Source organism: Platalea leucorodia (genome assembly GCF_965183815.1).
Source record: "Platalea leucorodia genome assembly, chromosome: 22".
Taxonomy (NCBI): Eukaryota; Metazoa; Chordata; class Aves; order Pelecaniformes; family Threskiornithidae; genus Platalea; species Platalea leucorodia.
In genome coordinates this window covers 2,714,351-2,735,899 of record NC_138844.1, presented here as the reverse complement: position 1 = coordinate 2,735,899, position 21,549 = coordinate 2,714,351, and the positions used below count along the sequence as shown (strand labels likewise).

Below are 21,549 nucleotides of genomic sequence, written 5' to 3'. Positions count from 1 at the left end.
TGTGCGTGTGTGTGGGCATGCACGTGTGCATGTTTGCATGCATGTGTGCACGTGCATGACTACATGTGCATGCGTGTGCCTGCTCGTGTGTGTCTGTGCACGTGTGCCTGCCGTGTGCGTGTGCGTGCTTGTATGCCTGCGTGTGCACGCGTGTGCGCGTGTGTGCACGTGTGCGCATGCATGTGCACATGACTACGTGTGCATATGTCTGCGCGTGTCTGCCATGCGCGTGCACGTCTGCGTGCCTGCGCGTGCAAGCCTGTGCGCGCGCCCGCGCGCCCCCGCAGCCCCGCCCCTCGCCCGGGGGTGGGCGTGGCCCGGCGCCCCTCGGCCCCGCCCCGCTGCGCGGTGACGTCAGGAGGGGCGGGGCGTGGGCGCGCCCGGGCCGCGCCGGCACTTCCGGGTTCCCCGGCCGGAGGCGCGGAGCCGGTGAGCGGGGCCCGGGGGGTGCGGGCGGTGCAAGCAGGGGCGCCCCCCCGCAGCCCAGGGCCGCCGGCCCCTCCCGGCAGGGCCCCGGTCCGTGCCCCCCCCCCCCCCCGGCTGCCCCCCGCGGCCGCGATCCCCCCCCCGTGGCGGGGGCGGCCTGCGCCGCCTCGCACCCGCGCCGTGGGCCCGGTGCCCGCTCCGGTGGGGTCCCCCCGGGTGGGGGGGTTCCCGGGCCGGCGGCTGGTCCTCGATCCGCTCCCTCCAGCCCTGACACCCCAACCCCCTCGGCCTGCTCCCTGCCTTGCAGCCTCCTCTCGCTTACCGCGCGTTACCCTCCCTAGAAATGACACTTGCTCCCTTAAAACGAGGCGTTGCGGGGAGTTCCCGCCTCCCGCAGAAAATGCAGAGTTTCAAGAACCCGTTTCTTGTTGCCTTACTTGCAGCGACCCCCGCTTTGCCCCGTCAAGGGATGCGAGCTGCCCGCCCTGTCAGATGGCCACCGAATCAACCGGGAAACTCGATCGCCGGGAATCCAAAACAACACAAAATTCGGGAGCGTAAATACGGGAACGTCTTGCCGCGACACGCCGGGGATTTCACAACCCGCTTCGCCCTGGCGCGGCGGCTCTGTCGGCTGCGACGCTGGGGAAAATCAACCCCGGCTTTCCCTGCGGCTCCGGCAAAGCGTAGCCTGGTGAGGAGCAGGCAACAGGCTAAAAGAAATTCGCCTTTTTGAGTGTTTGAGCAGCACGGTCTCGGCATCGAGGGCAGCGCTGGGAGCTCAGCGGCTGCTTTGCCTCCCCTGGCTGCTCCCGGGCGTCCTGCTCGGTGCCGCGGGGGCAGAAGTTGGAGGGGTTCATCAGTGGCGACTCTTCTCCGACCCCGTCAGGTTTGTCACCTGCAAGGAGGACGTTTCGGCGGGGAAGAGGGTGGCGCGTTGGTCCCTGTCCCTTAGGCCTGTGGGGATCGCAACGGTGCTGCATAGTGCCGGGCTGGGCGCAGGGAAGGAGCTGAAGTCGGGCCGTGAGGGTCCTGCTGCTGCTGCGGGCTGGGCTCTAACCCTGCCCGAACCCTTGCCGAATTATTGCCGAGGGGTTTTATCCTGCAAGAAGCCAAGCGCCTGGCTGTGCCGGCTGACTTTCCTCCTCCCGAGCTGCCTCTGCTTGGGGTCGGCTTGTATTGTAAGCGTGGCTGGGTGCTCACGGGCTCTGGGTGGAAGGCAGAGGCTGTGTAGGAGGAGAGGGCTGTCCCGACACCGGCCCTCGGACCCGCGGTCCCCTTGGACCCACGGTCCCATCGGAGCCCTCGTTGCCCCGGGGCGGAGGGTGACTGGTGCAGCCCTCGTGCTTGGAAAATGACTGCTTCTGCGTCCAGGCCTTGAGTCACCGGTTCACGCCGTCATTGTGGGCTGTTGTTTTCCGTTCGCAAAGTGTGAGCGGTGACCTGCTGTTTATTTATAACTCCGAGAGCGTCGCTTGTTGGGAGACCGAAGAGCTGAGCTCTGGGACGGGGTCTCTGCCTCTCCTGGCACAAGGCTTGATTCAAACAAGCTGTTCCCAAAGAATTTGGCTGTTTTGCAGCCGTTTGGTAAATAAACAGCTCTGCTCTCACACCAGCGACCCTCTTCCTCGGTAGGTTTAACCACGCCAGCTTGCTGGCTGGTTTTATTTCTCACTTGGTTTATTTTCTTTGTTTTACTTGAGCTGTTGTGCTCTGCCTTCGTAGCTGCCGGGGTGGTGACGGCTGGGAAACGACGTGGGTTTTTTTCTGCTGTAGATTGCTCGTCTCTGCGTTTGCACATCTGTCCCATCCCTTGTCCTTTAAAGATCACAAGGAACAGCCGTGGTTTTCCAGGATCTGCCTGGAAGTGTTTCGGTTCCCTCCGGTTCCTTCTAGGGCTGGCTAGCCCCCGCGCCAGGGCTGCCGGTCCAATTTCCCCGTGTTTCACCGAAGACTTGCGTTAGGTGAAATCCACCTTGGAGCTGGTTCGTTGCACTGGTTATTCAGGAAAATGCTGTCCCAACAGAAGCGGTGCCGTGGGGATTCACAGTGCTGGAACAAACTGGTTGGACTGGTCATGGTGGGAGTGGAGAGTTGCGTGGTGAAGGCGGCGGGTGTCCTCCTCCCTGCAGTTGCTGGGAGAGGTGATGCCGGCGAAGGAGCATGTGTTTTGGGGGAATACCACTGACTTAGTAAAATCTGGACGAGATTTTTGCAAAAACACCGCTGTCACCCCCGCCCCTGCGACCGGCTGGGGATGCCGGGGTGGCCGACGCCGAGAGCGCGGACAGTGGGTGCAGGCCTGGAGCTGAAGCACCCACGCTGCCTCTCCGGGCATGAGAGATGCCACCCTGTGCCCACGGCGTCCTTCTCCCACCCTTGGGTCTCTGCTCCCAGCTCTTGCACCTTGAATTTGTCGTGGGTGGGATGTGTTGCTTGCTTGCAGGGTGTGTGCAGGAGGTGGCAGGGAAAGGGGCAGAGGGTGCCCGGCCCCAAGGAGCCTGACGCTGCCTGAACCTCCCACGCGGAGGGCAGAGGTGGGGACGGCTCTCTGTGGTCCTTCTCGACCACTGCTGTCGCTTAGGTGTCCCCTCGCTCCCCCCAAAATCCCTCAGCAGCGCCTCGAGCCTCTGAGCCGGGCGTTAACATTCCTGTAATCACTGCGCTCCCCCATTTCCGTGTTGCAACCCAAAGAGAGGAAATCTTATGACAAGTCATGGCGAAAACAGTTTCCTTTTCTATGAAACTGTTTGTGGACTCTGGAAACACTGAGGATTGATCCAGGGCTTCTCCCCAAAGAGCTCTCGACCTGCTGCTCCGAGCAGGACTAGCTGGTGTGGTATGTGCATGGGATGCTCCAGGTCCGGGATGCTCTGGATTTGGGCTGCTCTGGGTCCGGGATGCTCTGGATTTGGGCTGCTCCGGGTTTAGGCTGCTCCAGATTTGGGATGCTCAGGATTTGGGCCACTGCTGCCTTCAGGACCGGCCGTGGCTGTGTGAGAGCTGGTCTGCAAACCATGCTTCTGCCCGAGTCTGACGGCTCACGGTGCAGGGAGAGGGGCAGGTTGAGGCCGTCAGGTCTGCTTGGCGAAAGCTGTGAGGTTTTTGTGTTGGCTTGGAAATAAAACCTGACGTATCGATGCTATACCAAGCCCGTGGTCTGCCGTGGGCATGCCCAAGCCCTGCTGTCTGCTGCTGGGCTCTGTCCTCCACCCGGATGGCAAGTGCTTCCAATCAAGGGAATAAATTTCTTCTCCAGCCTCTCGCATCCTTAGAAAGCTTTATGGCGGTAGCTGGTGCTGGAGCGTCTCTCAGACCCTTTTCAGCAGCAGGACACGCTGTGTTTGAGCGGGGATGCAGCCGTGCGGCGGGCGTCTCGCTGACAGCTTCGTGCTTTGCTGACAGAGCCTCCAGGCACAGCTTGGTTTCGGCAGACGGCTCTGAAGAACAGGGCAGGAGGCCAAAAGTCAGAAGTCAAAGGTCCCTTGTTGTCTGCAGACACCCTGCAGCTGCAGATGACCCCAGTAACTGGAAACCTGATGGACAACCTGCATCCGTCCTTCCCGGCTTCCCAGGCAGCTCTGTGCCATCGGGGCAAGCACCCAGGCACCTCCGAGAGGGTCCGTCCCGGTCGGGTTCGGCAGCAGCATCGCTCCTCTGGCGAGTACCAGAGAGATGAGCTGCTGTCACCTCTGCCCAGGGTCTGCTGGGCCACCTTAATGCCATTCACGTGGGTTTTGGGTGCCGTCGTTCAGGCTCGCTTGCTAAGTGCCTGCGTTTTGACGCCTTTGCTGGCGCCTGGGCATTTGCAGGTGATGTAGAAACAGAAGGGAAGCAGTCCCTGGCCCCGCGTGCATCACTGCTGGCTTGACCGGCCCAGCCTCTCGCCCAGGTTTAGGGCTGCCCGCGGGCAGTTTGCAAGGGTTAATTACTCCCTCTTGCAAGGGTTAATTACGCCCTCTCAGTCTCTTGGTCACGCTCTGTTTTGCTTGAAGCTCTCCTGGCTCCCGGGAAGCTGCCGTCTTTCAATGGCAGTTGTGGATCGGTCCCAGCTTGAATCCGGCAGCCGTCTGGCCGTGAGCGCTTGCAAAATGCCTTGGTGCGTGATCCATGCCTCTCGTGTGACGCCGGCTGCCCTTCGCCTGGCAGGTGGGTTCGATGTAAACCGAACGGGCGCTCACACGTGCTCCTCCTCCTTGTCCCAAAGGTGACATGTGAAGGCAGCGCCCGGCACGGGGAGCGGCAGCAGCTGAGATGCATTCGAGCCACGCCAATGACCCCAAGGAAGCCATACAGGTGAGCCAGGCACCCCAGTGCTCCCCAGATAGCTCCAGTTACTCCCCAGTGCAATTCCATTTACCGGCGGGGACGTGGTAGGTCTTGTCGGTGCTGCCGGCTGGGGTTGGGATGGTTTATACGGGCGAAGGGTGGCTCGTGCTTTCCGGCAGAGAGGATCCTTGATGGCTTGGCTGGTGGGGGGAGGTTAAAGCAAACGGGGTGGCCGTGAGTTAAATCACACCAGACTCTACCTTGGGCTTTGCTCCTCGTGGCAAGACCCAGCGTGGGGCAGGGAAGGCGCTCAGCCCTGATGCCTGGGTGAAGGAGCATTGCTGCTCTCTATATTTGGAGTTTCTTTACCCAGCTTTGGGAGTCTAAACATGTTTAATGAGCAAAGTTCAAACCCAGCGGTTAAAACCGGGTGTTTAATTCATCCCACAGCAGAATTAATTCATGCATGACAGATAAAATCATTTGCACTCTTTAATCCTGTTAGCCCACGGTTGCTGCTTGCAGGTGGGTTGCTTGTGCTAGCAGATCTGCGGGGCAGCTGGAAAGAAGCTCCGGCTGCAAGAGGCGTCCCCTGATACGGGCAGGGAGAACGTGCCTGTTCCCCTGGCTGTTTTCCTTGAACTACAGCTGCTGGAAATCTTATTTAGATGCTGAAAAAAATATCCTGGGCTGGAAATTTAATATGGGTTTGTGCCGCCAACCCAGGCTCGGGTCAAAATCTGCCCTGCCCCAGTCGCAGCGGCTGGTGCCATTTGGCGTTCGCCTTGAATGCTGCGTGATTGATGCCGAGACGTGAATTGTTTGATGGGGTCCCGGCTGAATTTGCAGTGTTTGCCAAATGCCTGCTGGGAAGTGCAACTTTCATTTTCAATAAGGTTGATTGAGACATCCGGGCTCAGCTGCGTTAGAATAAAAAATCCTCTTCACCAGCGTAAAATTGTTAAATTCACTGAACTTGCTTCTTTTCAACTGGTGTGAGAAAGAGGGAAGCAAAGCTGTTGGAAGGTAAAATTCCCATGTTCCTGCTTCAAAGCCCCTCCAAGGCTCTCCGAGGCAGCAGCTAAACCCCAGCCATCCTCCCAAAAGCATCTTTTTTGGGGCGGCCCGTCCCCAGCAGTGCCCGGGGGTTAATCAACACAGACGAGCTGCTGAGAGCGAGATCGATGGCTTTGATTTCTGCTGGCGGGACTCGTTAGTGCGTCACGTGCTGCTTGGGCTGATCTGCACTATCGCAACCCTTATTGCAGGTTACCTCCTTTGAGTTTCTCGTTTATCACCCGTGCTTATTTAATCCCTGCGTTTCCCCCCGAGCAAGCGCCTGGAAAGAGCCGATTTCTTTTTTTCCCTATCCTCTTAAGCAATTTGGTGTTTGCAGAGGAAGCGCCACACGCTCTAAAGGCCGCCCCAGCAACCCCGTGGGCCCTGATACAATTGCATAAATTACTCATTTTTTAAAAAAAAAAAAAAAAAGCCAGATGAACTGTGATGCCAAGAGCATGAGTGCCCAGCTTGACCGGTTCGGCTGTAGTGCTCCCTAACAGCCGCCGCAAAGCACGTGGATAAAGCAGGAGTTGCGTGGTGCTTCCTTCTGGATGAACCTTGCAGTTTTTGAACCCTTTTATATGAAACTTTTCCTAATACTTGTTTTTTTATAATGCGAGCGTGTACCTCCTGTCTTGCAGCTGATCAAGAAGCAACTGGTGAATGCCATCAAGGCGTTGCAGAAGCAGTACGTGACCTCGGATGCCGTTGTAACCAGCGACGATGGGAACGCGAACACCCTCTGCAGCGCCCTGGAAGCCGTCTTCGTGCACGGGCTGAAGGCGAAGCATATAAAGGCAGAGAGTGGAGGGAAAGGGAAGAAAACAGGGGGTCGGGGACCGCTTCCCCAGCCGGTCTTCTGGGGTCTGCTGAAGAGCATCACCCATCGGTGAGTGCCATCTCTGCCGAAAGGTGTTTGCACGCTCAGGTTTATCCCCTCTCTTTGGGGCAAAAGCCACAAAATTCAGGGAAAGGTGAGCAGGAGGATGGCTCGATGGAAAGATCCGTCTCTATCGCATCCTGCGTGCTCGGTCCCTTCGGTCGGAGGGAGAAATGCTCTCACAGGGTGTCTCGGGGCTCCCTGGGCCTCTGGGAGATGCAAGTAGGAGGGCAAAGCACGTGCGAGGGCTAAAGTGCCATTTAGGCGTGAGCCGATCTCCCCAAACAGTTAAGGAATGAAACGCTGCTGCCAGCTTAGGGCACACTCCTTTCTTATTTATTTTTGGGTGCCAGGCCGTATATGGGGACTCCATGTCCCCAGTGGGACCCCAGTGACTGCACTGGTGTACGGCAGCGGCGGGTTATGGGATGCACGGCCCAGGGTTCTGGTCTCTCTTGGGCCCTGGATCTGCTGGGGGTGGTGGGCCTCTGTTTCCCCGTGTCCCAGCCAGCCTTTGAGGAGGTCTCGCCTGGGTAACTATTGTTATTTGCTGGGTTTTTTCTGAGCCACTCCCTAAGCAGAGTCCTCCCACGCTAAATAACAGCCCACACGCAAATAGTTTTGAAAGTCTCATCCAACCCCATCACTGACTCTTAAATTATGAAAGAGCAAGATGAAAATAACTCTTTCACATGCTACGGGGGATATTTTTATGCCCTTTGAAGGTTTTTTTCTTCTTTCTTGAGAGACAGATTAAAAAAAAAAATCTTACAAAACTTTCGCTTTGTTTTTTGTAGTGTCTGCAGTGCTGCCGTGAGCTGGGGCCAGGGAGGATTAGGGAGCGTGGTGTCACTGTTGGATTTTAGGGGAGAACGGTTGAAGTCAGGAGGCTGAGATTGCTTAAGGAGCTTAACCTGACCTGGTCTTTTTTTTGGGGCTGCCACAGCAGTTTTCACTGTGTTTTGGCTGATTTTAAATTTGAGGCTAGGATTTAGACCCGCAGTTGTCACCAAGGAGCATCCAGCCAGAGCAAGCCCCACCAGTGTGCGGGGACAGCGGGAGTTTCCCCCTCCGCATCCTTGGTCCAGGGCGAGCGATGCATGAGAGGTGCCTCCAGCCAGAGGGGGGGGGAGCGCCCAGAGGGATGCCTGGGGTTGCTACCAGTATATTTAGCTTTGGTGAGTTCAGGAGCTCTTTTTTCTCCGTGAAAAAACACGTTTTCCATGGAGGAAAGAGATTTTCCCCGGCGTTTTTTGACCCAATTCCTAATCTCCACAGCAGAGCAGGTTGGGCAGTTCCTGATGGAGGATCTGCCCCTCCTGCACCCCGTGATGGACTGAAAACAGAGCTGCTCATGCCCTATGCTGTTCTTTTTCTCCCTTTCCTCAGAAATATTGTCTCAGAGCTGGAACAACTCATCTTTATCAATACAGACGTTGGCCGCTGCCGAGCCTGGCTGAGGCTGGCTTTGAACGATGGCCTCGTGGAGTGTTACTTGAAGCTGCTGCTGCGGGAGAGGTCCCGGCTGCCCGAATACTACCAGGCGACCGCTCTGCTCCTAGATGCCGAAGAGTGCGAGTTTCTCCTTAGCTACTTGCAGGGCTTAACGTCCTTAACCTTCGAGCTCTCCTATAAATCAGCGGTTTTGAACGAGTGGACTATCACCCCTCTGTCCCTGTCGGGTCTGTGTCCCGTTTCGGAGCTGCTGGAGCCCCTCACGTCCTCGACATCCGAACCCCACAGAAAAGCATCGCTGGGTTCGATCTCCCAGTCATCGGGGTCGGACGAGATCGAGATTCAACCCTCTGTCCTACCCATCGGCAAAGCCAGCAGCAAAACCAAGCTCACGTCGTCCTCGTTGAGCCTTAACACCACGAGCTCGTCCCAGCTCTCCTCCAGCCTGGGCTCCGACAGCATCCTCCCGGCTCACTGCGCCCGCAGTCCCGAGCGGAACGAGGAGCCGCTCTCCTGCGACTCCGACCTGGGAACGGCCACCGCCGAGGACCTGGACAGGTCGCTGCAAGAGTGAGTCTTTTCCCAAATCTCCTCTTCAAAGGGATTTTTAGCCCGCTCCTGGGCTCTCATTTATTTTCTCTCTATAGGCAGGAAGGCTTTCTCCTCTGTTTTTCTTTAACAAGCTTTTTTTTTTCCTCCTGGAAAGAGCCTGAAAGGTAAAAAGAAACACTCAGCACGGCTTGCTGGGACCCTGCTGCCATGGCAAATGAGCTCCTGGCCACTGAAGTGTGTGTCTGTCCTCTTTACTGGGGCAGAAACGTCAGAAAAATACTGCTCCCCAGTTTCATGTCACATCTCCCTGGCGTACGCTGGGGGATGCTCCGGGGCTTTCTGCGGGGGGAAAGAAATGAGTTTGGTCACAGGAAAGGGTTATAATTTGCAGCTTTGGCAGATAATTTAGAGGCGGGAGGTTGTTAGTTTGTCATCCTCGTGATTTATTTCTGCCAAACGCCCAGCACAAAGATTTCCAGCGGGTTATATAAGCTCTGAGTAAGCAGTAAATATTTTCCATGCCACCTTTAAAACCTGGCTCTGAAGGAGCCTGGCCTCGGGGTGCCGGTTGGTGAAGGCACCCTCTTCCCGATAAGGGTCTTGGAGAGGGTTTAGAGCTGCAGTTTGTTCTTCTGCATCGGTAACGTTACCTGCTTCTAGGATTTTGCATCTTAAGATGATCGTGGAAGAACCTGCCTTGATTGGATTAAACTCGTGATGGAAAGACGTCGTTTTGAATTTTAATCTTGGGCTGGTTTAATTCAACCTAGCTGGTGGCGAAGCAGGAGCATGGGAACAGCGTCTCATCTGGCCGCGCTCCACTAATAATTGCTCGTTAACGGTTAAGAAAACACTTGAAATTTGGCAGGCGGTCGGTGGCTGGATACATGTCTGGGAGCCGTACGGGGGGCTGGGGCTGCGGGTGCACCCAGCGCTCTCCCTCCCTTACCAGGTGTCCATCAGAAGGAAATTAAACCCCATCAACGGGCGTAGTTAGGAAACGCACCCTTTGCAGGCAGGGTCCTTGCCTGCAGCGGGGTCGACTGTTGCTCCGTAGGGCACAAATCACACGTTTTTCTGTTAGCAGGAGTGGTGCCACGGGGTTTTTTGCAGCCATACAGTGCTGCCAGCCCGCAGGAGACGAGCAGTGATGCTGAGCCCTTTTTTTGAGTGGTTATAATTTGCAATAACTGGGGGGGGGTTTCTAGGTTCTGGTTAACGTAGCTGCATTCAAACTGGTCGCTTTTCTGTTTCCAGGGTGTTGTCCGAGTTCAGCAAAGCCAAGCCAAGCCTGGAAGCCCCAGAGGGAGGGCTGGTCCCCAGCGTGCTGGGCTGCTCCCCGCGGCAGCCCGCCTGCCCCCCGACCGCGTCACCCGTCCCCCCAGCACCGTCCCGCAGAGCTCACCGGCAGCCGCCTCCCAGCGCCGACAGTCCACGCTCCACTGGGACAGGCGACGTGGCGACTGCCAGCGTTGGGGATGGAGATGTAGCACCACAAGCCAGCGGCACAGCCGGCGTTTCGGCCACGCGGCGTGGCAGTCCGACTGGAGGAGAGACAAGCAGAAGTGGCACGGTCAGCAGCAGCGAGGCAAGCCAGGCTGTCCGCAGCCCGACGGCTGAATACCTCCTTTCTCCGCTGCTGGGTTGTCCGGTAGGTGTTACAGCTCACTTGCTATCAATCTCCTTGTTTTTATACTCCTGACCAGCACATCTAATGGAAAAGGAAAATAAAACTGGTGACAGCTTCTGAGTAGGCACCAGTTTCTCCAAACTCTCGTCTTTCACGCTGCTTCCAGTCTCCCGACAGCAAGTTGGGTGTGAGTGATGCTCCCTGCTCCATGAGCACCTTCCTGGACCCCGTGGAGCTGTGTCCGTGCAGCTGCCCTGGGAGAAATTGGGTCAAAGTTGGTATTCCTTGGTAAAAGAGGCACCAAAGCTTTTGAAACCCTGCCTGGCCTGCCAGCCGTTCCTCACCAAGAGGGGCTGCAACAGGAAGTTTTTGGTTTTGTTAACGATATCTGAAGAGTGATGAGCCCTTGCACAAATCTGGCTGCAGGCTCTGTGCAAGCTGATAAAACAGCCCGAGAGTTAAGCTTCTCATGGGGACTTTTCTTTGTTTATGGTCCACGTAAGAGGAGGGAAAAGGGTTGACTGGAAGGGAAACAAATTGCAGTTTTCCAGTGGAAAAATATTCACACAACACATCTGTTCCCAGAGCAGGATGGCATTCCCTGGTGCTTAGGCTAGCTTAAACAGTGGTGGATTTCCCCTGCTGCTGCCGAGGAGTTGATCCGTTGCTTTTGCTTTTAGGAAGCTCTTGGAACAGCCCTGTCCTCTGTCTAATTTGTTACTGACTTCCATCCCAGTTCCCATTGTTTCCATCCTGGTTCCCATCATTTCCATCCTGCCAAGGTTAGGATATACTTCATACCTCCCTCGACGGTTTCTCTTTTTGGTCCCCGCTCCTTTCAGCTCCCTCCCAGTTATCCCGTTTCCTCTGCTTCCTCGTGGCGTTGGGCCAGTTTGACCTAATCTATGTATAACATACGGTGTCAACAGGAAATTCCCCCCTGCTTTCGCATGACTCGCGGAGCAACCTGCATTCCTGGTCCAGGAGTAAGTCGAGCCTGCCTGTGTGTTAGGAGCTGCACCGCAAGCCACCCGTGATCCTCACTGCAGGGTGGTGATGGCTCTTCTGCTGTCATTGAGTTCGTTGGTCAGAATAAAAGGCTCTTGGAAAGCAGGGTAGGGTAGTGAAGAGGTCGTTCCTGGTGGGATGCAGCCCCGGAAGGGATGCGCTGGGTCTAGGGAAGCTGCTCCCCTTTGCCAGAGCACTGAGCCGGGTCGTGTTTTGCTCCTGGTGTTTGTTCGGGGACCTTGTCCCAGAACCTCGCTCCATTCTTGTGGCCAGAGAAACTCCTGGGGAAGTTACAGCCATGTTTTCTTTCAGTTTAACGAGCTTTCTTCTGCTTGTGGGTCTCATCCCCTCCTGACATATGGAGACAAAGGTTTCCTCTGCCTTCCCTACCTTACTTTTTGCCTGTACTGATCAGATCTGGTGTTTGTAGCATCTGCTTGTAAGCCATAGGTCTCTCTTTCATCCTAGGCATCTTCTCTGTGCCTTGTCCCATCTCTGTTCTTCCTGGAAGAACGATGGTGCCGCTGCTCCGGGCAAGCTCATACGCTTCCACAGCAGGGCTGGTTTCTCACCCTCTATCAGAGATATTTCCAGGACCACATATCTTGTATGTGGTTACTGCAGGGAATGTGCTCTCCCTCTGAGCCCCTCGATGATTTTACAGGGAGAGAACCGATCAATTGTGAGCCTTATGGTCCCACCAATATATAATCCCGATATTTGCCGGCTGCTGACACAGCCCCATGGAGCGTTCCCTGGTCGGAGGGAGCAGGGGAGCCATCCGCGTGGGGCCGGCCAGCATCGCTGCTGGGGATTCAGTCTGCGCGGGACCAGCCCCCGTGGAGGGGTCGCTGTGGGCGTGCGTCTTTGAGGGTGCAGGATGTTCAGTAAGTTTGATAATTGATATATTTACTATTTTTTTTTTTAACAGAAAAGAAAGAGCTGGATCTCAGAAGATGATTTCTACAGGCCTTCTCCGGGAGAGAGCAGTGAAAGCACAGCTGACACCAATGGCTTTGGGCCGGAGGGGGCTGGCGAGGGTCCGGCCCCAGGGCTCATTAGTGCTCTCGACTTGGAAAGGCTGTCGGTGCCGTCCTCGGAGAGCGGGAAGCCCAAAATGTCACCCGAACGGGAACAAAAGGGCTTCAGCGTTGTGCATCGCAGGCAGATGGGTACGTGCCGCCCTCCCCTCTCCTGCTTTCGTCAGGTGTCTGCGCTGGGCAGTGCTCGGGGGCTGAGGGGGCTTTTCGGGTCGTGGGCAGTTTGGGAAGCGCAGTTTGCCATTGCTGAGCTGATGGCAGCACTAAAAGCTCCAGAAGGCAGTGGGGCAGCTTCCCTTGGCGTTGCTGAGCCCACAGTAGCTCTGGAGGGAAGTGTTTTAGGAGGAGAGGAGGTACGCTGGGTGTCTCTGTCCCCGTATCTCTGTCCACTCTGTGGGACACATTTCCTTTATGCTGTCCCACTCGTTCTCAGCCTCAAAACCCAAATGCACACAGGCAGATTATGGAGACCGAGGTCCTGTAAACTCTTTCCCCATCCCACGGTCCATGAGCTCTCAAAGCTGTGATGCCTCTGGTTGCTTGCTGTGAGCCACCCATTGGCTTTTCTCTCTCCACCAGCTTCCCCTTTTTCGGTTAAACTAAGACATCTGCTTTTGCCCCAGGTCTTTCCAACCCTTTCCGAGGGCTCCTGAAGCTGGGCAGCCTGGAGCGGAGAGGAGCCATGGGGATATGGAAGGAGTTTTTCTGTGAGCTGTCGCCACTGGAGCTCCGGCTCTTTCTGGACCACGAGGACCGCATCTGCGTCGAGAGCTATTCCCTGCTGCGGTGTGAGTCACTGGCGCTGACGCACTCGGACGGCCGTTTTGAGCTGGTTTTCCTGGGGAAAAAACTCTACCTACGAGCTCCTTCTCGAGACGAGGCCGAGGACTGGTTGGACAGGATCCGCGAGGCGCTGCAGAAGTGCCGGCCTCAGCTGGAGGAGGAGGAGTGGGAGACGCTGGAGTATCCAGAAGACTGTGGCGAAGGCCAACCCATCCAGAGTGACTCTACTGCCCTTCTCCAGTACAGCGACGTGCCTGGGAACAGCTTTGACTGGACCCCAGCTCACGAACCGGAGCTGGATGCAATAAAAGAGGCTGTTCTGTACGTGGATGTAGACAAAACTTGGGTCCCTTTTATTTTTTCCCTGTCTCTAGAAACTTTAAAGTGCTTTAAAGTCAGAAACAATGATAAAATTTTAAGCAACAGTTACGGTATAGAGACCATCCAGGACATCCTTCCAGACACAAGCCTTGGGGGACCCGCGTTCTTCAAAGTGATCACCTCCAAAGCTGTCCTGAAGCTACAGGCTGAGAATGCAGAAGAAGCGGCCTCATGGAGGGAGCTGGTCCGAGGGGTGCTCATGTCCTACCTGGAGAGCGCGGAGGAGGCGCTGACGCTGGGTGGCAGCTTGGACGGGCACTCCCAGGTCATCCTGAAGAACATCGTGAAGGAAAACGGCTTCTTGTTGCAATACCTGGTGGCCATCCCCATGGAGAAGGGCCTGGACTCGCAGAGCTTCATCTGTGCAGGTATACGTTGGCTTGGCCAAAAACAAGAAACCCAGCTCCATCTTGGAGGGTGATGTTGTGTTAATGAGGTGACATCCCATCAGAGATGCCCAGAGTCCTGCCAACCTGTTGCAGGCCAGCTGCTGGTTTCCCCATCCAAACCCCAGGCAGCACCAAAGCCCTTTGGTGGGGTTTCATGTCCCGAACCAGTGGCACCTTTGGTGGCCTGTGGGCACAGGGTGAGTCCCCCCACGCTGAACCCCCATCCCACCCCAGCATAGGTCCAACTGGGCTGCTACTGGGCTCCCATTTAAGATGCTTATGGTATAGACAGTGGTGGGTCTTGGCTTGAAGGCAACCTTAGATGGACCAAGAGGCCCAGGACTCTCTTCTTGGGCATTTTGTGGCCCCAGCTTGCAGGGAAAGCGCAGTCAAGGGCAAATGCTGTTTTTCCGGTAATGCAGCACAGGAGCAAATACTGCGATGGGTGTGACAAGCTGATTTTGCAAAACATTCATTTAACCTTCCACTAACGCCTCTCAGCACGCGGGGCGATGCTGGTTTAATGGGATAACACTCGCTGACCTCCACAGGAGGTATAATTTGCTCTTTACCTCGGTAAGTTAATTAAACTTCAGATTTCTCTCCTGCTTCAGTTATATTTCTTGTACCCTCCAGCAGGTTTAGTTTTTCTTTTAATCTCTATTCTTTTTTTATATATACATTTTCCATTCTATTTGGTCTCTGCCTTCCCCTCCAGGCTCTGTCCTGCATCTTCCACCTACCAACAGATGGAAGCAGCAAGCCGAAAAGACAAATTCCCAGTTTTTATGTGTTTTATTTCTTAGGGGGCTGCCTGCCCTGCTTTCACCTCCCTCCCAGCCTGCCACCCAAGCCTGGCACAGGAAGGATTTCCTTACATGTCAGGGCGTAACGAGCGATAAAATCTTTTTTTTTATTATTAATTCAGAGAGCAACATCTGACCTCCATGAATATTTTTTTTGGGGGGGGATGCGCTCCAGCTACCCCGAAGTGTGAAGTGTGAAGGATGGGGTGGCAAAGCCTTCCCCGAGGATGGCAGAGGCTCGCTTACGCTTGGTCAGTTATTCTAGAGAACTGAACCCATTAAAAATAGCACAAAGGGTTTTCCTGCCTTCCCGACTCCAAATGAGATGCGCTCGCTTTTCAAGTCGCTATAAAAACCGTGCCGATTTCCCCCGAGACCCGAGCTGGGTTCCTCCTGGGTTACCCACCACTATCATAAAGGCTTTTTTTGGTTTAATTGATCCCGACCTCATCCCTTGTAGACGAGGATCCCTTGCAGACAGGGTTTTGGTACCCTGTGGCAGAGGGAGGAAAGAGAAGGGCTGAGTGAAGGCAAAATGGGGCAAAGCTACGGGAGGAGGTGATGGGGCAGGCAGGTGGGATTTAGGCTCTTCCCTAAACCACTGGGGTGTTTCCAGAATGCACTTTCCCTAAAAAAAAAAACAAAACAATTGAACAACTTGATGGATAAAAGTGGGTTTAGGGATAGTCTAGACTCCTTTTTTTATAGAGGAAAAAGTGAAGCAGCTCCTGTTGGATCATTGTGGTCTTAAATCCACTGGGAAGGGGCTGGGGACCTCTCACCGAACATCCAAGTGCTGTAGCTGATCTCCAACCCTTCCAAAAACTTCCTTGCTCCATTCCCCGCCTCTCAAAAGTTTCTCCCCCCGTCCTGGCAGCAATGGGAACAGGCTCTTGGGGCAGCACAGGTCCCCTCTCATCGCCTCATCCCTGCTCCCTGCAGGCTGCTCCAGGCAGATCGGCTTCTCCTTCGCAAAGCCCAAGCTCTGCGCCTTCTCCGGTCTCTACTACTGCGACAGCTGTCACCGGGACGAGGAGACGGTGATTCCCTCGCGCCTCATCCACAACTGGGATCTGACGAAACGAGGGGTAAGTCTGGGCTCGGTTGGTGCAGGGAGCAGGAAAATGCTCCTGCGTCTGCCTGCGCTTCCTGAAGGTCCATTTGAACGTTTCCACCATCAGCAGAGGTGGAGATGTCCACCCTAGACCTCCCTCCGAGCCTCCTGGGCTGTTCCTCGGTGCATGCCCACCTCTTGCCTCTCTCTGCCCCAGGTTTGCCAGCAGGCCTTGAAGTTCCTCACCCAGATCCGTAACCAGCCGCTGATCGACCTGAAGCTGGTCAACGAGAGCCTCTACGACCATGTGGAGAGGATGGGACGGATCCGCCGGAGCAGGGAACAGCTGAAGCTGCTGGGAGATTATCTCATCATGTGCCGCAGCGGGGCCCTGAAGGAGCTGAGCAAGCGGTGAGGTCCCTCTCTGGGTGACATTACACCTGCATCCCCCTCTTTGCACCCCGATGGTCTCCCAGTCCTCCTGATCGCTTGCCATTGGAGCGGGGAGCGACGCTGCCAAGGCATGGGCTGGTTTTTAGCTCCCTGTCAGCTGCTCTAAGGAGTTATCCATCTGTTGGCTGGGTCAACACATTGATATGTGACTCAGGAAACTCCTTCCTGACCAAGGAGCTTCTGGCTGGACAGGAAACACCTGGGAAAATAGAGGAGAGATTTATTTTCTTTTTTCTCCCCTTTGAAATGCTCTCACATGATTTCCAGTGGCAGGATTTGGGATGTGTGGCACGACGTGAAAATCAGGTCTGCGGTGATTTTCTTCAAGAGTCTGCGTCGTCCAGGCTCCCTCTTGCTGCAAAGCTGTTGCAGATGTGGTGGAAACCATCTACCGCCGCCTTCTCTGTGCTTCTTTGCAGGCTTGATCACAGGCACTACCTCCTGGAGTGTCCCCACAAATACAGCGTCGCTGATCTGAGGCAGGTGAGAGCTTTGCGGGGTCGTAAGGGTTTTGCTGGTGAAAACGTCCCAGTTTCTGTCGAGCATGGCACTGCATCATCATCAGTAGAAGGTTTCAAACAGCTTCATTTTCCTTTTGCCATGCTCTCATCCGTCTCGTGCACTCTGCAAGCTTGCACATCAGCATAAAGGCAAATAATTGCCTTTATTTTAATTTGCCAAAATAATTGGCACAGGCCTGTATCCTCCGAGAGCTGTGGAGATCATGCAAGAGAAGCGTTCCCCTCTATAAGCCAGCATCGCTGCTGATGCATCGCCACCCAAACTTGTATCTATTGCAAATAACGTTGGAGGTGATCGGTAGCTGCATTTGGCATCGACTCCAAAGCCAGGAGCCCCATCCTGGCAGGTTGCGGGTGCTGCTCCCAGTGCTCTCTGGGGTCCCGTTGCGACCCCGGCACGTGGGGTGGGGGTTGTTTTTGGAGGACAGCGTTGTCTTCACGTGGCAGCACGAAGCATGGGTGTAATGTGGATTTTGCACAGTGCAAACCCGATGGGAGACGGGCTCTGCGCCTGCCTGACCTCTCTCTGCCCCGCAGATAGCCGACGGCGCCTTTGAGGCCTTCCTGCAGTCTCTGCTCCAGTTTGCTTCCCATCACGTCTACAACTGCGACCTGTGCACCCAGCGAGGCTTCATCTGCCAGATCTGCAACAGCAGCGACATCATTTTTCCCTTCGAGTTTGACACTACCACCAGGTGAGTGACGTCTCCGTCACATCCCGCTGCTGCGAGGCCACCCGAGCTTACGGCCTGGCTTTTCCCAGGAGCCTGGAGCCTCCCCTGGGTCCCTCTCTGGGGCTCTCTGCTTTCTAAGCACGTAGCCACGGGGCGGCCTGGAAATAGCTCTGAGCTGGGTGTGCATCCTTGCGGTACCCAGGTCCTCACGGTACCCGTGTCCTCGTGGTACCCCTCAGCTCCGAGGTGTTTCCAACCAAAAGTGGGCTGTTTGGGGCAGGAGAGGACCATCCTCGCAGAGCCAAGATGTCACCAAGCATGGTGGCTTTGCAGATCGAATGTGCAGAGCCACCCAGCACCTCGCTGTCAGCCTGCAAAAACCTCGCTGGGTGCTGGGTCCTGGGGCAGCAGAGGGGCCGGGGGCAGGAGGAGGAGGAGGATGAAGGTGCTGCCTGCCCCTGCCTCACTCACGTGGCCGACATATCTCCTGTTCGAATTCAGTCCAGCCCCTTCCAGGGGTTGCAGGAGAGAAGGAAAAGCAGCAGTGGGACTGTTCGTACACCCCCCTACAACCACGGAGGGGAGGAAGGACATGCGGACACGGATTTGGGCATAGAGAGTGGGCAGCCCTGCGGGACGTGCTGGGCAGAGGCTGGGGACGTTCCCAGCAGGACAGGGGGGGACACTGGCTTTCATCTGGGTTTTTCTCCTGCCTGCGGAGCTGGCGTCCTTTGCAGGCAGGGTCCTTGCCTGCAGTGGGGTCAGCCGCTGCAGGGGGTTCTGCAGCTGAGCAGCGCTGGAGTCGGAGGGGTGTGTTAGGGGCGTCCTTATCCCCACCAGCAGGGTTTTCTAAAGAAATCGATATCAAACCCTTCCAGCCCAGGAGCCTGGTTCGTTGTAGGTGGAGAAAGATCCACATCTCGATGGTTATTTGGTGCTGAGTATAATCCCAGCAGAGAATTTTAACAGGCTGACGGTCTGCATGGTCTTGGTTTGCCTGGCGGTCCCTAAAAGCGAGCAGCAACATCCAGAAGCTGCAGAAAACGCCAAGACGACCAGGGTCCCCGGGTACCCCACGCGTTACGTGGCTGCAAATATTTCCAGGGCGGCTGAGCAGGATTGCTCGCTCTCCCTCCTTGCCGCAGGGACAGCATTGTGCTTGTTATCGAGGACGACATCCCCAGGGGACCAATTTTCCCTCGAAAAAGAGCGTACGGGCTCTGGAAAGAGCAGGCACACGGGGCTGAGCTCCGCTGGCAGCCGGCCGGAGGTCTCATGTCCTGTAAAGCCGGGCTCTGAAGTTTGTTGACCTCTTTTTTTTTTTTTTTTCTTCCTGGCGGAGGAGGTTGTGCAGCAGGAAAGCAGCTCAACCAACATCCTCGCCAAGCTCAACCCGGCTTCCTGCCCCTCTGCCCGCCCCGGGGGACAGCCAGCTGCCGGGGTCACACCGTCACTCGCTCAGGATGCGTCTGAAACGCCTCCTAACAATAAACCCAACCGGGCGCTTGACGTTCTCGCAGCGGCGGCCGCTTCCTGCAGCCGTTGCTCTGGCAGGTGGAGGCAGGAGATGCGGCCTTTCGGCTGCTGCTCGCTCAGAAACACGCAGGGTAAAAAACCACCCCCCGGCATTGCAAATCCCCCCGCGCTCGGGGAGGAGCCACCACCGCTGCTAATCCCGAGAAGCCGCGTGAAAATATATTCTGCTGGGAAAATGCACGGCGCCGGGCAGCACCCCCCATCCCATCTATCCATCCCCCAGCCTTTTCCATATCCTGAGTAACTCCGGGTTTGCAGCCGCCTGTCCGGAGCAGGATTTGACCCAGGCTGCGATGTCGTGGTCCCTTGCCTGGCGCGCTGCTGGGCGTTTCTCCGCTCCCCTCTCCGCTCGTCCTTTGAGAAATTAAGGCATTCAGTGGTATTCACGCATCGATTGTGCACCAGGTATTTGCACTTGAGGGCATTTAAAAAAAATAATCTGGCTGACCCGCCGGCATGTGGATGGGCTGCATTTTGCTGCTACTGGCGAGGTGGGGGATCGCCACCGGGTAAAAGTGAGCTCAGCCTTCGTAGCACGGACTTTTCGTCTGTTGACTCAAGATAAGTAGTGAACGCCTCTCGCGGAGCGGGGTGTCTCCTCCCCGCCGGCCCTGCGCAAGGTATCATTTGTGGCTGTTTACATTCCTGCTGCGGCGCTGAGCCAGAGCAGGGAGGTCCCGGGCAGGCGCTGTCAAGAGATCCCCGGAGCTGGCCGGCTCAAAGGCAACGCCATCCCCGGCTGCCCGTCCCCTTGCCTGCGGCTCCGATGTCCCCAAGCAGTGTCCCTGCCTGTGCAGGTCCCGCAGTCGGGGTTGGGGGTCTCCTGGCTGCACCCCGGCGAGCAGAGGGTCCATGCTCTGGCACCGAGCTGCATCCCGGCCCCGCCGGCCACGCAGCCCCAGCCGGCCTCTCGCCGCCCTGCGCCGTCGCAGGGTTTGGTGTCTCAGCCTTGAAATGTTGCTCTTGTGCTGTCAGCGCTCCGAGAGCGAGGTACAAACCTCACTCAACATCTCTTTCATCTGCAAAAAACCGGCAGCGTGCTGGCAGCTGCCCGCAATACTCTTTCCGGGCGAGCTGCTGCTTTTGCTCTGAGCTTACTGGAGGTGGATCTTTTGCTCGAGTAGTTACTGCTCCTGCTAGCAAGGTTCGTCTTGAGCTAGAGCTGGCTCTCGCTGGGGCCAGGGCTCTTTGCTCAGCAAGCGCTTGCAGGAAACAGAACAAGGTGGTGTCCCCAGGTCTGGTTTGGTGGGGAGAAGTTCAGTCTTTGCTCTGACGTTACCAACAGGGTGCGGTATTTGGGGTTTTTTTTTCCCCCTTGGTTTCTCCTAGGTGCAGCGAATGCAAAACCGTCTTCCACCGGGACTGCCAAGCCCGCGCCAAGTCGTGCCCCCGCTGCGAGCGCCGGCAGAGGTACCAGCGAAAGCTGGAGGCGGAGGCCAACGTGGAGCCAAGCCTTTAGCGTCCGAGGACCGACCTCGACCCTGCCCTTGGCCTCCCGGCCAGCCGGACTAGCGCCAAGGGGAAGGGACCCCCTGCCCGGGAGCTGATCCTGCGCCCACCCTTCCCTGGGGCCAGGGAGCCGGCGGTGCTGGGCGATGCGGCGTGGGTGCTCCTGCCCCACGGAGGGACCCTCTGCCCACCCAGGGCCGAGCGAGGGGGCCTGGAGGGGTGCGTCCCCCACTCGCACTAACCCGCTGCTGCTGGGGGATGCTCCCGGTCGCCCTCCTGGTGCCAACCTGGGACATCCCCTCCCGGTGGAAACCCGGCGGCTTTCCAGGGTGTGAATCAGGATTTCCAATCAAGGGTGTGGATAACTGACATTGATTAAAGCTCTAGTTTTTTAGGATGTTCGATACTGAAAAAAACGGTATTTTTTTACGTGGGGGTTTTGCACAAGCTGCCCCGCTCCGGGGAGGTGACGGCAGCCGCGCGGGGAGGGGGCGAAGTGACACTTGTGCCTTTAGGGACCTTGCGTGCCCCGGGGGGACCGCGGGCGCCGGGGCGGCCGAGCATCTCCCGCTCCGAGAGCCCACCCATCACCGTGGCCTCCGGGAAGAGAGGGGAGAGAAGAGCCGGGCTGCTCCTCCCCGCCTGCTGCTTTTAATCCTCGGAAGAAATTTTATTTACCTTTCACCCCTCCTCATGCAAAAATAATTAAAGTTTATTTAACGACGAGCGAAGATGTCTTCAGGGTTTGCTTCTCCGCAGCGGGTGCTGAATCCCACGTCCGACCTGATGCTGCGTCTCCGTGGGAGGAGGGCTGGGGACGGGGCTGCTGCCTGTCTTCCATCCCCCCTGCCCGTCCTGCATCTTCCCGGGTTTTGTGGGGTGACTGGGGGACCCTGCCCCGTTTTCCCTGCCCCATTTTCCTTCCCATCTGCTCCCCACTGCTGTCGGCATCTCCAGTTGTTCTTTTCCCCGCAGGGTTTGGGGTGCACCCACCAGCACGGGGACCCCGCTGGGAGTCCCTGGGTGGGGGGCCAAAAGCCAGGGCAGCTCCCACAGGACGCCCCCCCGTGTGGGGGTCCCATCCCCCTGCCCGGGGAGGCCATGCCGGATCCGGCAGCGGCGCAGAGCCCGGCTCAGCCGCGGGGCAGGGCCCTTCCTGCAGCAGGAACCTCCCGAGGAGC

The 21,549-nt window shown here is 56.8% G+C and overlaps 1 protein-coding gene across 7 annotated transcripts; it reads left to right on the top strand.

Annotated features, from left to right (window-relative positions):
* The first annotated feature begins 386 nt into the window (after positions 1–386).
* Positions 387–21,041, top strand: PLEKHM1 (pleckstrin homology and RUN domain containing M1). 7 transcript variants are annotated; one of them, XR_014230339.1, is made up of 13 exons: positions 387–429; positions 870–1,315; positions 4,634–4,722; positions 6,399–6,646; positions 8,027–8,662; positions 9,902–10,295; positions 12,214–12,454; positions 12,946–13,854; positions 15,624–15,769; positions 15,953–16,146; positions 16,608–16,671; positions 17,247–19,909; positions 20,249–20,330. XR_014230339.1 is itself a non-coding variant. In XM_082331596.1 (13 exons), the coding sequence occupies exons 3-13, from the start codon at positions 4,681–4,683 to the stop codon at positions 20,376–20,378; spliced, it is 3,162 nt and encodes a 1,053-aa protein (XP_082187722.1). In that variant the 5' UTR covers positions 387–429; positions 870–1,120; positions 4,634–4,680; the 3' UTR covers positions 20,379–21,041. The 7 variants fall into 7 exon arrangements, 3 of the variants coding, with proteins under 3 accessions (XP_082187722.1, XP_082187720.1, XP_082187721.1); XR_014230340.1 differs by having other exon boundaries at positions 17,247–20,063; positions 20,249–20,318; XR_014230341.1 differs by having other exon boundaries at positions 17,247–19,324; positions 20,249–20,312.
* Positions 21,042–21,549: the final 508 nt, after the last annotated feature.